The sequence below is a fragment of the Boleophthalmus pectinirostris genome, unplaced genomic scaffold (genome assembly GCF_026225935.1).
Source record: "Boleophthalmus pectinirostris isolate CB_2022bp ecotype Guang Dong unplaced genomic scaffold, ASM2622593v1 HiC_scaffold_9, whole genome shotgun sequence".
In the NCBI taxonomy this organism is placed as follows: domain Eukaryota; kingdom Metazoa; phylum Chordata; class Actinopteri; order Gobiiformes; family Gobiidae; genus Boleophthalmus; species Boleophthalmus pectinirostris.
The window spans coordinates 20,713,070-20,725,550 of NW_026571541.1; the positions used below are offsets into that span (position 1 = coordinate 20,713,070).

Sequence of the window (12,481 nt, forward strand, 5' to 3'; positions counted from 1 at the left end):
GATTACAAAGTAAAAACCTCAATTACAAACAAATGATTCAGAACTCCATGTTAGCAATACTGTTGCTTAACTATATGGGAGTACAGACACAAGAGCTGGTAAACAATACACCGATTGGAGGGACATGCATGGAATACATAGATACAAATCAGAGTGTAACACAAACACAGTGCCCACTTATATGATGAACATAGGACTGTAGTGTAACATATAAATAGAACAATTGTGAACAGTATATTTGATTCCTTATAATCAATAATGTGTTTAACTATGAATATTAGCAACAGATATTAAGACAGAGGTGTTGTCATCTTAAGGTGGAGGGTGGTTACCATTGTGGAAGGAGACTGGAGGGTTGGGAGGGCTGAGAGGAATGGTTAGAGGCCTTCAGGGTGCCATTGGCTTGGGTTGACTGGGCCAGCTTTACTGCCGCTGCTAGTTTCCTGTTTATGACCCAATCACACCAGAGCTAACATTGGTTAATCAAGACCATCACTCATTAATGTTACCCTGTGTCAGATAATGCCTTATTATGAGCATACTACATACAACCTCAGCTAATAGTTTAGTTTTACATAAAGCACTGGGTTTGCAATCATATATGTATAAGTATATTAGCAATCACATAAAAATATCATTTTATTAGTGCAATGCTACAAGACTCTTAATTTGAGTTTTGTGGTTAAAACAGTAGCTGGAAAATAGACTATAGAAAGTTATACAGCCAATGGTTATAGTTTGATATTTGAAAGAATATATGATATGTGAATGGAAATGGTGTTGATGATATGCAATGTAAAACAGGACATGGAGGGTAAACACAGCAGAGCCTACGTATAATGCTTTTTATTTGCATGTTAGTGTAAAATGCTCAATGTAGCATGCTTTTGTATTTGCCAATGGAAAATATATGATAGACACCAGAAAGTGAAGTCCACAGAGAAAGGGATACTAACATTAATATGCAACACTTGACCCAGCATCAAGAAACCATGCAGTCAATGTTGATGTAGACTAGAATCAGGAACAATGAGCCAGGAAGTACGGGGAAAGGGAAGAGACATGCAAGGATGATTACAACAGCATGGTTAACCATGGAGTGTATTTCTCATTTCTATAGTAGATTAATTTTAGTATAATATGCAAAGTAGTTTGGTGGTTATAGATTTATGATGCTTGGAAATTTGCAGAGTAATTCATCACTTGTAGTGCCCACACTGACTCAGACAGTGTTCAAAGAGCTAACAGACAGAGAGGCAGACTGTGAGGCTGTGATCCCCTGGGTCTGCTATTACAAACGAATGTTAAGTATCTGGCTGCTGTAGACAGGCTTAGCACCAGCAATGGGATCCAACAATTTCTATGATACGTCATAGCAGGAGTCCCAAAGTCCAGAAGTACACATACGCTGTATTACAGTGTATACATTTCACATTTTCAGATGGTATTCCTCATCCTCTGCCGACCCCCACCACAACAAATTGTTCTCTTGATGTGCACCTTGATCTGTGCATTTGCAAATGTATGAACAGATGTGTGTGTGTGTTGTCATAATTATGCATTCAACTGGAATACTGGTCATGAATGTCTGCATGTTGAGATAATAAGATATTCCCACAGTTGTATAATATAAAGGCCCATTTGACTAAAGACATACAACTCACCTGGCAATATGGCGCTTTCCAAGAAACCTGAAATGCTGAAGACACAACCTATAGAAAAAAATAGACAGATATTCAATCATTGAGAGTGGAAATGAAGTACATGTTCTGTATCCTGGATTTAACTGTACAGTGTGACGCTGCTCCAGACAGGAAACACAGATAGTTAAATCTGCAGTGCTGAGTGGAGAGAGCACTCTCTTTGGAATTATGGTCTGCTTTTCTCCTCTCCAAGTCATTTCTTTCATCTGCTACAGTTTGGCCAACATCCATTTGATTCATTTTAGTCTGATTTTCAGTAATAATATAGTAAATCTATAACAGTGCAGTTACACAAGGCTGTGCTAACAGTCAATGCAAAGAACTTACTCTAGGATGTTAAAAAAGTCAGAGATCTCTTGGTGGATGGCTCTATGCCAGTATGACACCAAAACATCTGAAATGAACATTCAAATATAAGTCCAAGTGAGAAAGACAGATGAAAAATGCTGATTTTTCTACACGTCCATAACATACCTTCTGAAATGGTTTTCATAATGTGTAAAAAGCACATGAGGAGGCTGCGGGTCTCTGCCTGATCCAGTTTGTCACAACGCGAACCATAGCCAATCAAGGACTGTGGTCTAGCAAACTAATCAAACAGAAATGAGACGTAGTTGATTAGGAACATTTCTCTATTTTTGTGGGCTATGATGATTTGATAATCTTATGTCAAGATTTTTCACCTTTTCACATCCGTCCATCCTTTCGCTGTTCCTGTCGCTGTTGCTAGGGTTTGAGTCCACACTTATCAGAGAGCCCCTAGAGTCGGTCTGGTTACCCGTGGCAACTGCCAAGGAGGAGAAAGCTGATGGAGGGGGAGGGGTATCTTCATAAATGTCTCATTCACATCTTTTTTTTTTTTCCCATCCATAGCCCAAGCAACAAGATACACATCTGTGCTTCACACTTGTTCACCTGTGATGGAGTTCAGTACTTCTTTGGAGAAGGAGGCATCCACCGAGTTGCCATGGCGAGTAACAGGAATAACTGCTCCAGCCACGCCACCGCTCACACTCAGGTCGTCCCGAGAGCCCTTGGAGAGATGTAGCACATTTATTAGGCAAGATGGCTTAAATTTGTGTTTTTGCACACACACCTTTATGTTTCCCAAGTCATCCAATGCAAAGAGCTTACTTGATCACTGGAGGTGAAGTAGATTGGAATAATGTCCCTGAGGAAAAATCGTGGCATGTTGTCCAGGATGAGACCATACAGAGGAAGGTAGAGGGAAGCTATTCTTGCCTGTTTCTCCTGCAAGTTTGACCAAACAAATAGATTTCACATGGTTTAATTCGATATGTTAACCAGCTTTTTATTGCCAATGCTAGTTTATTGTTCTTGAACAGGAAACAGCCACATATATTAAATTTGGAAAAAAGAACTGTGACAAATGTGTAGCATATATTGCAAATCCAGCTTTCTGATCAGTGTGATATACTATATGCAGCTCCATCTAACACTGATTTTGAAGATACCTTGGTAGCATAGCGTGCATCTAGCGAGTGCTTGGCCATGAGACTCTTGAGGGTTGCTAATGCCAGGTGTCGGAGGTCCTGTTCGTCCTGGAGTGCCAGCCCCAGTTCCCGTAGCAACAGGCCAGTCAGGAAGTGCTTCCTGCAGAACTCTCCTGTCAGGTTGTATTCAGGAATCGAAGCTGAGGACACCAATAGGTCAGGAATCAGGTCAATTTATCAATACTCACACTTATTAGCGTAAAGTCAATGCACATGCAAAGTAGCTGTACAATGTTACAAGGCATGGACATATTTACCATGAATACTTTGTGGCTCTGGGGATGCGTGGTCTGATATGAAAAAGAAAAGCAATAAATGGCAGACAGAAAAAAGTGAGGTGTTAAACGACTGACGGATGGGAGCACAGTTGGATGCACAAAAAAGAACACAATAACATTTAACTGCACTAACCTGAGATGCGTGCAGAAGGTAAAGGCAGGCTGAGAGGGATATAGTGTTCATGGTTACACACCTCTCTCAGGAACTCAAACTTTAGCTCACATAAGGCCTAGCAGAAATGACAAAGATTATAAACAAATGCACTAGTACTTAGTAACAGTATAGAGTCTATTAACCACCTTGCTGTCAGTTGCAGTAATCATGTTGATATAGTTACTGATGAGTTTGAAAGTAAAGCCTCTGTCCATCATTGTAAAACAGCGCTGTAGAAACAAACCACAATTTGTGATTTTATGTAAAAATGTAATTTCAATGTAATTTGAAATATCAGTGATCCTTCACAAAGTTGTTTGTTTTAGTTGGCATACAAAGATAAACTACTTATATCTCTTAATTAACTGAGTGGATAGCTCTCTTACCTTGACAAAAGCAGCAACAGCTCCATTAGCAATGCGTGTTTCCTCTGGCAAGTCCTTGTTTTTCCAAAAAATGTGTTCAGACACAGTTTCCACCAGGGACTCCACGCGGCTCAAGTAAGATGAGGGAAAACGCTGGGGCCTTGGAAGCTGAATGGGCAAAAATTAACAACAGGAAATTTAAAGTAGTCCTTTCTGGCTCCATAGTTTCAGTATGATTTAACAAAACAAACTAAAAGCATCTTACCTTTACTTTGTTACCATCTATCAAATGTTGTGCCATGGACTTGACTATGAGCTCAAAGAAGAACCAAGAAAACTGAAAGAGAAAATGTGCCATTAACTACCACACACGCACACACGCACGCGCACACACACACACACACAAACAACAAAATTAATAAAGATGTACCTTGAGTATGTTTTTGACTGCTGCCTGGTCATTGCTCTTCAGGTCAAAGGTCATTCCTTTGGCTAACTCCTCATGGACTGTTCTGAATCCATGAGCCTCTGTCTTGAACACATACTGTATGAAAAGATAACAGATTGTTTATTCTTAGCAATGCTATCTTTCAGATAAGCTACTAAATACAAAATACAAAGTGGTGAGTTGATCAACTTAAATGTAGACACATTCACTTTTGTATTGGTTTACAAGCACAGAAACACATGCTTTCTGTCTGCACGCACACATTATGGTAATTTGAGTACCTCTAGTAGTGAACATTATGCCAATATGTTACTATGGCAACCTTGCTTCTATTAGCTAAGCTGGCCTTCTCCTTTTACCTCCCACCATCCATCTTGAAGCACTGCAGTTTTTATCCATGGTCACAAATATGGAAAAACCTGATTTTCTAACTACATTGCTGTTGCTTTATAGCACATGTTTCTGATTAAGCATGCTAAATGTCCTAGTTTTCTGAATCAGCCCTCTTTGTCTTTTTCTTAAGCTTCTGGGCAAGCAGTTTTTGGAATGAACAAAGATCCCTGGAACAAACATACCTCACTGTCCCATCTGTTTTGAAACATCTGAAATAATTACCTTTATATAAGAGTGCAGGAAATGATCCAGGTTTTCTTCATGGCATTTTGAAACAATATGGACCAGCACTCTGCAAGAAGAGGCAAACAAAACTATACCTGTATATTTGTGTAATGCACTTTGTGTTTGTATTTTTCTGTGGGTTTTTTTATCTTAAACTGTGGGTAAAACTCAGTACCATGACCAACCTTGTGGTGGCAGTAGTGACCTCATCATTATCATTTTGAGTCAGAACCTTGAAGAGCTGGTTGAAGAACACAGGCAGAAATCGAATAATGACTGGGATTCTTTCTATACTGAGTAGACCCTAAGAAAAATAAACAGTGTTTGAATTACAGTTACAGTATTTGTGTATTTCATGTTAGATACTGAATACATGCTTTAGATCATTTCAGACCTTCAGGCAGTTAAGGAAGTTTGAGGTAGGAGGTGAAGAGAGGTCCAGCTCTCTTTTCTGGCACTGCTGAAAGAATCTGTTCAAGTGGGGGTCCTGGCAAAGACACATACAATTTAAAACATGGTGTTTTAAAAACCCATAGACATGCTGATGCTAAAGTGTTATCTCACCTGAGTATATACAGTTGAGATCACATTGGTGGACACTCTAAAAATGGCTTTTCCCCCATCCACCCATTTCACATCTGCACAGCTCTATAAAGTGACACCAACAGAATATATTACATTGCAATTTCTCTAATATGCACATCCGTTAAATTAAAAACTTTCTATTATTAATCATCATTTAAATATTAATAAAAGTCTTAAAATAACCACACTGAGCTCACCTTGGTGTTACAGGCTTCTTTAATTCCCAGGTAACCCGGTGGAAGGTTTGAGGAGACCGAGATGTTGAACTCCTGAGTTGCAAGACGGCCCTCTTTAAGGAGCGGCAGCCAAGCATATCCCACTAAAAAGCAAATATACAGGACAGTCAAATGTAGTTTAGAGACAAAAAATGCATAGAGTTATAGTTATAGTTATTTTATATTAATATTTTAAAATCTAAGAAACCATAACATGTAGTCTCTGGGCTTGTCAGACATTCAAAACATGTATATTTAATTAAAAGAAAAAAAGAAAAAAGTTTTTAAAAGTCATACATTATTTCCTATATTGTCTAACACACCTGACGTCTCCAGAGCTTCTTTCCTTTTTGCATTTGTCTTTGCATTAATGTCACATGTGACATGGTAAAAGGAAAAGAGAAGATGGTGCTTTTCATGAAGATGTGTGGGAAGCTCCAACTTTACCTGAGGACAGAATGTGAAAGTTATAATGAATAGTGCAGGTGGCTGGAAATGCTAATTTTACAGGATAGTCTAAACACTGTTATGTCCATGCATTTTACAAACCTCATCATAAAAGTCAGGGTTCTGAGAGTGATGCAAAACAGTAGAACAGGCTGATGTGGTAAAAAGTGGCCCTCCTGGCTTGCCATATATGCACTAAACAATAATGCAAAAAGGTTTGAAAGTTGAAAAGCATTGAAAAAACAATAACATTATTTTAAGGAGCCACTTAGTTTATTACCTTTACTGGCTTGGCACTTTCTTCGTCTGAGCTGCGGAACTCTACATAGACTGCAAGATTACGAGCCTGCGAACAAAAGGCTCTTTGTAACACTTCTGCATCTTTCCACATACAAAGCAGCAAGAAATAACAACTGCAGCACAATAGACAAACCAAAACATGGGCAAGATCATAATTAATCCTTACCTTTGCAAAACTCTTTTGGCTGTCATACTTAAGGTGTTTAGGGTAGACGTAGATGTGATTCTTGTAAACACGGTGTGGCTGGGTGAACTTAGTTGTGTCTTGGACAAACTCCTCAACCTCTACTGTAGGCTGATGTTTGCTCAGTTCTTCAAATGGCTTTACTGGGACATAGGAGGAGGTCAAGCAATCTGGAAATATATAAAATGTAAATTATGGCTCTTCACAATATAGAATACCGTAGGTAAGATTTGAGAAAACATACTTGGATGCTCCATTGGCACATAATCCATTCCAATATCCAGAGTCCCTGGAATAGTTTGTAATTTGCTTGTCTTCTCAGCCCTATACACACAATTTATTTATCACGGATGGACATTGTTACAACACTTAAATTATACAGCAAAAAGCCAATATTTTAAACTACCAATTTACCAGTGTTTAATATGGGGGGCTTTATGATCCTTACCTTCTGTATTCATTGACTAGCTTTATCAGGTCATCCGTGGATATTTTGTTGCTCTCCTGTCTGAAAAGAGGTGAGAAACGAGAATCTCGATCCAGGGCCCCATGGTTGTCCTTAAACACTGACCTGTAAAAAACAAAGAATATTAAAGCTACTATATTTATAAATTGTTATTCCAATATATTTAACATTCACTCTTTCATAAGCACAAACCTCACAGCCCATGCAAAAGGCATGCGGTACTTTCCCAGTTTGCTACAGAAGTGCTTGTTAGATTTAATAATCTTCTGTACTGTCTGCAAGTGAAAGAACATAATGTAAAGATAAATAGACGGAGGAAGAAGGTGAATTTAATACAGTGTTACATGAGAACTCCTAATTTACTACAGCCCTACATGTACTGACAAGGTATTCAATTTAGTATCCCTGGCAGCAAGTTAGATGTCTGGCAACTCACTTAACTGTTTAAACAAACACTTCCTGCAAGTATCATGTTTAGTTCAATTACTGTGGCACTCAGAGTCTAAACATATTTTAACAGTATTTGTATAGAATGATCAATGCACAGTAAGTTTCTGTATTTGTAATGCAATAGTGTAAAAGTAATTCATTATGTAAAACAACTGCCTTTCAGACCTTGCTAGAGTCCGTGTTCTTGATGTATGGTTCTGTCCCAGATGCAATGTTTCCCATTAACACTTTTTCCACTCTGGCCACCATTACTATGTCCGTGTGGGGGTTGGTCACAGAAAAGATTGCCTGTAAGTAAACAGTGCAACTGTCAGTCAGTCATAGAAGAATAAGGCAACTAGACAGATATGCAACAGTTAAAATTTACCTTTTTGGGGAAGCAGAGCCAGTGCTCCAAATCCAGACTGAGGTAGCAGTCCCCTGATTTTTTTTCTGAAGAAGGCAGGCCATTCTCCTGTCCTCCTAGCCCCACTGCTTGACCATTACAGCAGCCCCCAAGCATCTGACGCACAGCCTCATGGTTCAAGTCCACATGGAAATCTGCCGAGATTTTTTTGCCCTCTCTTATATCCATTAGGGCTAATGATACAAAGAAAGGCTCAACCTGGAAAGACAAGCATATGTGTACTTACAAACAATCACAATTAAAACAGAAAACAAGTTTGTGTTTTTTTTTTGTTTTGTTTTGTTTTTACATTGGTTACTGGCTCAGTGTCCACTTCATTGAGGGAGCCTTGCAGCATGAGGTTAAGGCTTTGACAGGTGATCATAAACCTTCTGCCCAACTTCTCTTCAAAGGGACGCACAGTTGGCTCAGAAGATGAATGTTCAGATCGAGGGCTCCTTAAAACCTGTGCAGCCAAAATACATTGTATTTTACTCTTTCTTATTTTAGTTTTCTCTTTTATATATTCTAAAAACATGCAGAAGACTTGATACATACAGGGGTGTCAGGATCAAGAGAAAAAAGGTTCAGTCTCTCCTCCCTTCTGGCACAGCGAATTCCCTCATCTGTTTCTGCAATATACTGTACAAGAGGATCAGCACAACGATTAATAAAAGATTCCTGGCATCATTTCCCATGTATTTGGTCAGTTATAATTTGCTGAGGTAACTGGATATGCAACCAAAAAAAGGAAGTCTGCATGTTTTGTAGTCTCAAAATATCATAGTCAAGTACATAGATGTATCATGTTGGTCATTAAACAATGTACATTATGAAGCTTGGTATAGTGTTACAGAAAGTCATCAAATGTAAAAAACCTTTGCCAACTCAGGATTGATCCCATTCTCTGTTGTGTCTTCATTTTCCTGCAAACAGCTGTCACCCAACGACAGATCGAACACATCTGGGGACAAAATAAACACAACACAGTTTTATTTATCATAGTTTTGTTTAATGACTGTGACCAGATGCTGCAAGTGTGTTCAATAGATTCAGCTCATTCTTGTTCTAACCGGTTTTCATGGTAGTATCTTTTACATTGGACTGACCTTGGCGGTGTTCAGTGAGGTCCAAGCTCTTGCGGTCCGGCACAGGTGCATCGTGTGGACTGATTTGTAAAATACGAGACAAGGTGCTGATCCACTCCTCCATGTCCTGCTCACTTTCCGCGGCCAGCACAAAGTAAGTCACCTCATTCATTTTCAGCTCAAAGGCATGCTTTCTCAGCCTGTTGTTCTGCAGGAAATAAAATGAAAATTGTTTCAAATGATATTTAAACATGGCCTTATGTGAGATCTTAAACATATACCTGTACTACACCAGTGCAGGAGTCAAGGAAGATGCACCCTTTAGGCTCTTTTGAGATCTTTTCATCTTTATAGAAGTTCATGATGTAGGAATTGTCTGTCAGCTGAGTCAACTGGAAATATCTCCTTTTGAAAGACTGTAAATAAGGCAAGCACTGCTTAAGTAATCATTTTCATTTTGTTGTGTTGTGTTACATTTTATAAAATATATATTGTTTCTAAGACCCATTGTTCTGATAATGGCTGAATGCTTTCTGTCAAAATATTAACCTTGGGCTAACACAGGTGTAAACCAGAAGAAAATGTAAACCGGAGCATTGTCCTCACCCGCACAGTGATACTGTTGTTGACAGTACTGTTAAAGTTGCCCTTGTACAGCCAGCCTGACCGAAACACTCCATTGCATCCTGTGCCTGATCCAGCCCCACCCCCTTTGGAGGAGGATAGAGAAGTGGTGTCCTGTAAACACAAATACATTAAGATGCTACAACAGAAAGCTGGCGATCGATAAGAGAAGGGAAAGTTTATAGGTTTATTACATTGTCTAAATGATGTCCATGGCTTAAATGGTACTAGCTAACCACTTTTGTAGAGTATTTCTAACAACTTAAGCTGCCATAAACTAATTTTAACAAGAGAAGCAGGATGTTTCCAGCTTGGGATATATTCATACTAAAAGCATTCTGTCAAGAAACTGCTTACTGACCTCATCCTTGTCCACATCCTCATAGTCAATCTCAAAAGAATGGGATGGCAGCTTCTCCGCTTTGAATAATTTTCTAAGTAAAAAGAGAAAAAGTACTTAAAATACAAAACACTAAAACACTATGTACAAAACATCAACTTCATCAGTTATATTAGAAATGTTAAAGTGGCTGACTCTTCACCAGTCTTTATCTTTACATTAGCGAGAGAGGGGCAGCTGTTTAAAGTTTCTTAAGGCCGCTACAATCTACAAGAGAATTTGCCCGATTTAGGCTGCGATTCGCTTCTCCACAACTTCATGAGCAATTTTCTGACCTCTCATAAAGCTGTACATTTAAACTGCAGCATCTTATCTATATTATCCATAGAAATTGTCCTCCGCAAATAATGACACCCAGTCCACAAAACAGCATTGTTAGTACAGTATGAAGCATTTTTCAAAAGTAAAGCAGTGAAGCTGCAGGTTAGAGATAGTAACTCTACTTTCCATGCACTTTATTGCCAGCCTTCTGTGCATACAAATCATGTATCTGAAGTATTACATCACATTTCTCACAGTGAGTCATTTTACTTTAGACAGGAAATAGCTGGCAACAGGTGCACTCACAACTTTTAGGCCTTTTAGCCAAATCCAGGTGCAGTCTTTGTACTGAGAGATTTAAAATCTCATAAAATGACACATTTACATGCTGTACTACCAGCTGATTAATGTGCACTGTCCCATATTTAATAAATAAACATAAACATTCTCCTCACATCTGTGGTGTGCACTTTTTGTTGCATGTTTAAAAAAAGGTTTGAGATTGAAAAATTCTGCAATGTGTGGTGGCCTTTAGGCCTTTCCTTAAAGTGTTTGTAATACTTGTGAAAAGAGTTTTTATTTTAAACATACTTAATTAGTTTTAGTTTTTGTGCCTCTGGGTTTATATGTTAGTAAAACTGAGCTCACTATCTACATCCTGCTTTAAGACCAAACTAACGATTAGGTCATGTGAACAGACCCAAAACTACAGTGGCATGAGACTGACATTCCTGTGGTGAGAGGGGCTGCCCGGGTCAGCCTCTGTGGGACTGGGAACACTGACTGACTGACAGGATCATTTAAATAAATCATCGGACTTGAATAGATGTCACTAAAGTGTATATTTATAAAGGAGAGAGTAGAAGCTTGTCCCTAGTTGTACAAATAAACAAAACATCTTTTCTAATGTCTATCTTGTTCTTGTTTATGACATCAAGATTAGGGCTAGATCCTTGTTTATACTGAACTTGTATAGTATATTTTATCTTTTAAACAACATTGAACGATTACATTGAGGAGTGCAGTACCTGGGCAAGAGGCGGTAGTCTCCAGCGTAGTCTTCATGCATAAACTGGACTACATTCAGGTCGGAGTTATAAAACATACAGGCCTGGTAAAAGATCAGAAACAATAGAAAGTGGGTCTAAGAGAATCTGAAACATTGTGAGAAGGAGTAGATCAGACAGTTGGCACGTTTGAGACGTGTAGTGTATGTACATTTGCAAAATAAACATACCCATGATCTGCCTGAGTTTCAGATATCATGTTTAAACGTGGTTAATTCCTTTAGACTTCCTGGTGGACTGGCCCTGTTTACTATAAGCTGTTATTTTTCTACAAGTTTAATGGTCCTACCATCACAGCCTCTAAATTAAATATTCTGGGGGGACAAACTGATGTTCCAAACCTAAATTTAAGATTTTGAACCAATGGTGCATTGTTTGCATGAATACTAAATACTAAACATGCAGAAAACTGTATTTTACGGTCATACTACTAAAAAAGTAATACAACGTAACTGTCATAGCCTCTCCAAAAAGTACTTTTAAAGTTTATGCATAGTGTAGCAGTACTTGAGTATATAAACAGATGTTGCAGACCACAGCAGCTCACTCAGCCTCACCTGTCTGACCAGCAGACACTCAGCTTCTCCCTCTGCCCCCTCTGGGACTGTCGATTGGAGAGTCCGCCTCTCCTGAGGCACAGTAGACACCTGTGAAGACAGAAAATGTCATCTTTGAAATCCTTTAGCAAACACTTTGTATTATTACAATCATCAACAGAAATGAGTTCTAAATATACTTAGCACAAAATACAAATCTGACCTTGAAGTCATGATCTGGAAAAAGGAGCAGGTCTCTGAGAGGATCCTCCTTCAGCTCATCCCCCAGCTCTGAAATGACCGCCTCATAGTCTAGAGGGTCAATCAGCTTAGGCTTTTCCTGCTGTGAAAATACATGTGACATACACTTCAATTTCAGTCACTTAAAAAAAA

The 12,481-nt window shown here is 38.8% G+C and overlaps 1 protein-coding gene across 5 annotated transcripts in view; it reads right to left on the reverse strand.

The window, feature by feature from the left end:
* The window catches only part of dock10 (dedicator of cytokinesis 10), a 32,907-nt gene that overhangs the window by 7,312 nt on the left and 13,114 nt on the right, over positions 1 to 12,481 (reverse strand). For 4 of the 5 annotated variants that reach the window (XR_008633790.1, XM_055167001.1, XM_055167003.1 and 1 more), the window contains exons 2-39: positions 12,312 to 12,431; positions 12,110 to 12,199; positions 11,514 to 11,596; positions 10,186 to 10,258; positions 9,807 to 9,938; positions 9,482 to 9,616; positions 9,222 to 9,408; positions 8,991 to 9,076; positions 8,671 to 8,754; positions 8,423 to 8,578; positions 8,095 to 8,331; positions 7,893 to 8,015; positions 7,470 to 7,552; positions 7,260 to 7,382; positions 7,056 to 7,135; positions 6,794 to 6,981; positions 6,608 to 6,673; positions 6,430 to 6,522; positions 6,204 to 6,327; positions 5,863 to 5,984; positions 5,645 to 5,728; positions 5,475 to 5,567; positions 5,266 to 5,384; positions 5,078 to 5,147; positions 4,445 to 4,558; positions 4,280 to 4,351; positions 4,036 to 4,182; positions 3,796 to 3,879; positions 3,629 to 3,725; positions 3,475 to 3,507; positions 3,179 to 3,357; positions 2,838 to 2,954; positions 2,619 to 2,736; positions 2,387 to 2,508; positions 2,178 to 2,292; positions 2,031 to 2,097; positions 1,665 to 1,712; positions 333 to 443 (exon numbers count right to left, since the gene is read on the reverse strand). Coding sequence is in view for 4 of the 5 variants with exons in the window: in XM_055167001.1 (XP_055022976.1) it covers positions 333 to 443; positions 1,665 to 1,712; positions 2,031 to 2,097; positions 2,178 to 2,292; positions 2,387 to 2,508; positions 2,619 to 2,736; positions 2,838 to 2,954; positions 3,179 to 3,357; positions 3,475 to 3,507; positions 3,629 to 3,725; positions 3,796 to 3,879; positions 4,036 to 4,182; positions 4,280 to 4,351; positions 4,445 to 4,558; positions 5,078 to 5,147; positions 5,266 to 5,384; positions 5,475 to 5,567; positions 5,645 to 5,728; positions 5,863 to 5,984; positions 6,204 to 6,327; positions 6,430 to 6,522; positions 6,608 to 6,673; positions 6,794 to 6,981; positions 7,056 to 7,135; positions 7,260 to 7,382; positions 7,470 to 7,552; positions 7,893 to 8,015; positions 8,095 to 8,331; positions 8,423 to 8,578; positions 8,671 to 8,754; positions 8,991 to 9,076; positions 9,222 to 9,408; positions 9,482 to 9,616; positions 9,807 to 9,938; positions 10,186 to 10,258; positions 11,514 to 11,596; positions 12,110 to 12,199; positions 12,312 to 12,431 (4,175 nt within the window). In the remaining variant the exon portion in view is untranslated. The remainder of the gene's footprint in view (positions 1 to 332; positions 444 to 1,664; positions 1,713 to 2,030; positions 2,098 to 2,177; positions 2,293 to 2,386; positions 2,509 to 2,618; positions 2,737 to 2,837; positions 2,955 to 3,178; positions 3,358 to 3,474; positions 3,508 to 3,628; positions 3,726 to 3,795; positions 3,880 to 4,035; positions 4,183 to 4,279; positions 4,352 to 4,444; positions 4,559 to 5,077; positions 5,148 to 5,265; positions 5,385 to 5,474; positions 5,568 to 5,644; positions 5,729 to 5,862; positions 5,985 to 6,203; positions 6,328 to 6,429; positions 6,523 to 6,607; positions 6,674 to 6,793; positions 6,982 to 7,055; positions 7,136 to 7,259; positions 7,383 to 7,469; positions 7,553 to 7,892; positions 8,016 to 8,094; positions 8,332 to 8,422; positions 8,579 to 8,670; positions 8,755 to 8,990; positions 9,077 to 9,221; positions 9,409 to 9,481; positions 9,617 to 9,806; positions 9,939 to 10,185; positions 10,259 to 11,513; positions 11,597 to 12,109; positions 12,200 to 12,311; positions 12,432 to 12,481) is intronic. The other variant, XM_055167004.1, reaches the window with a different exon arrangement.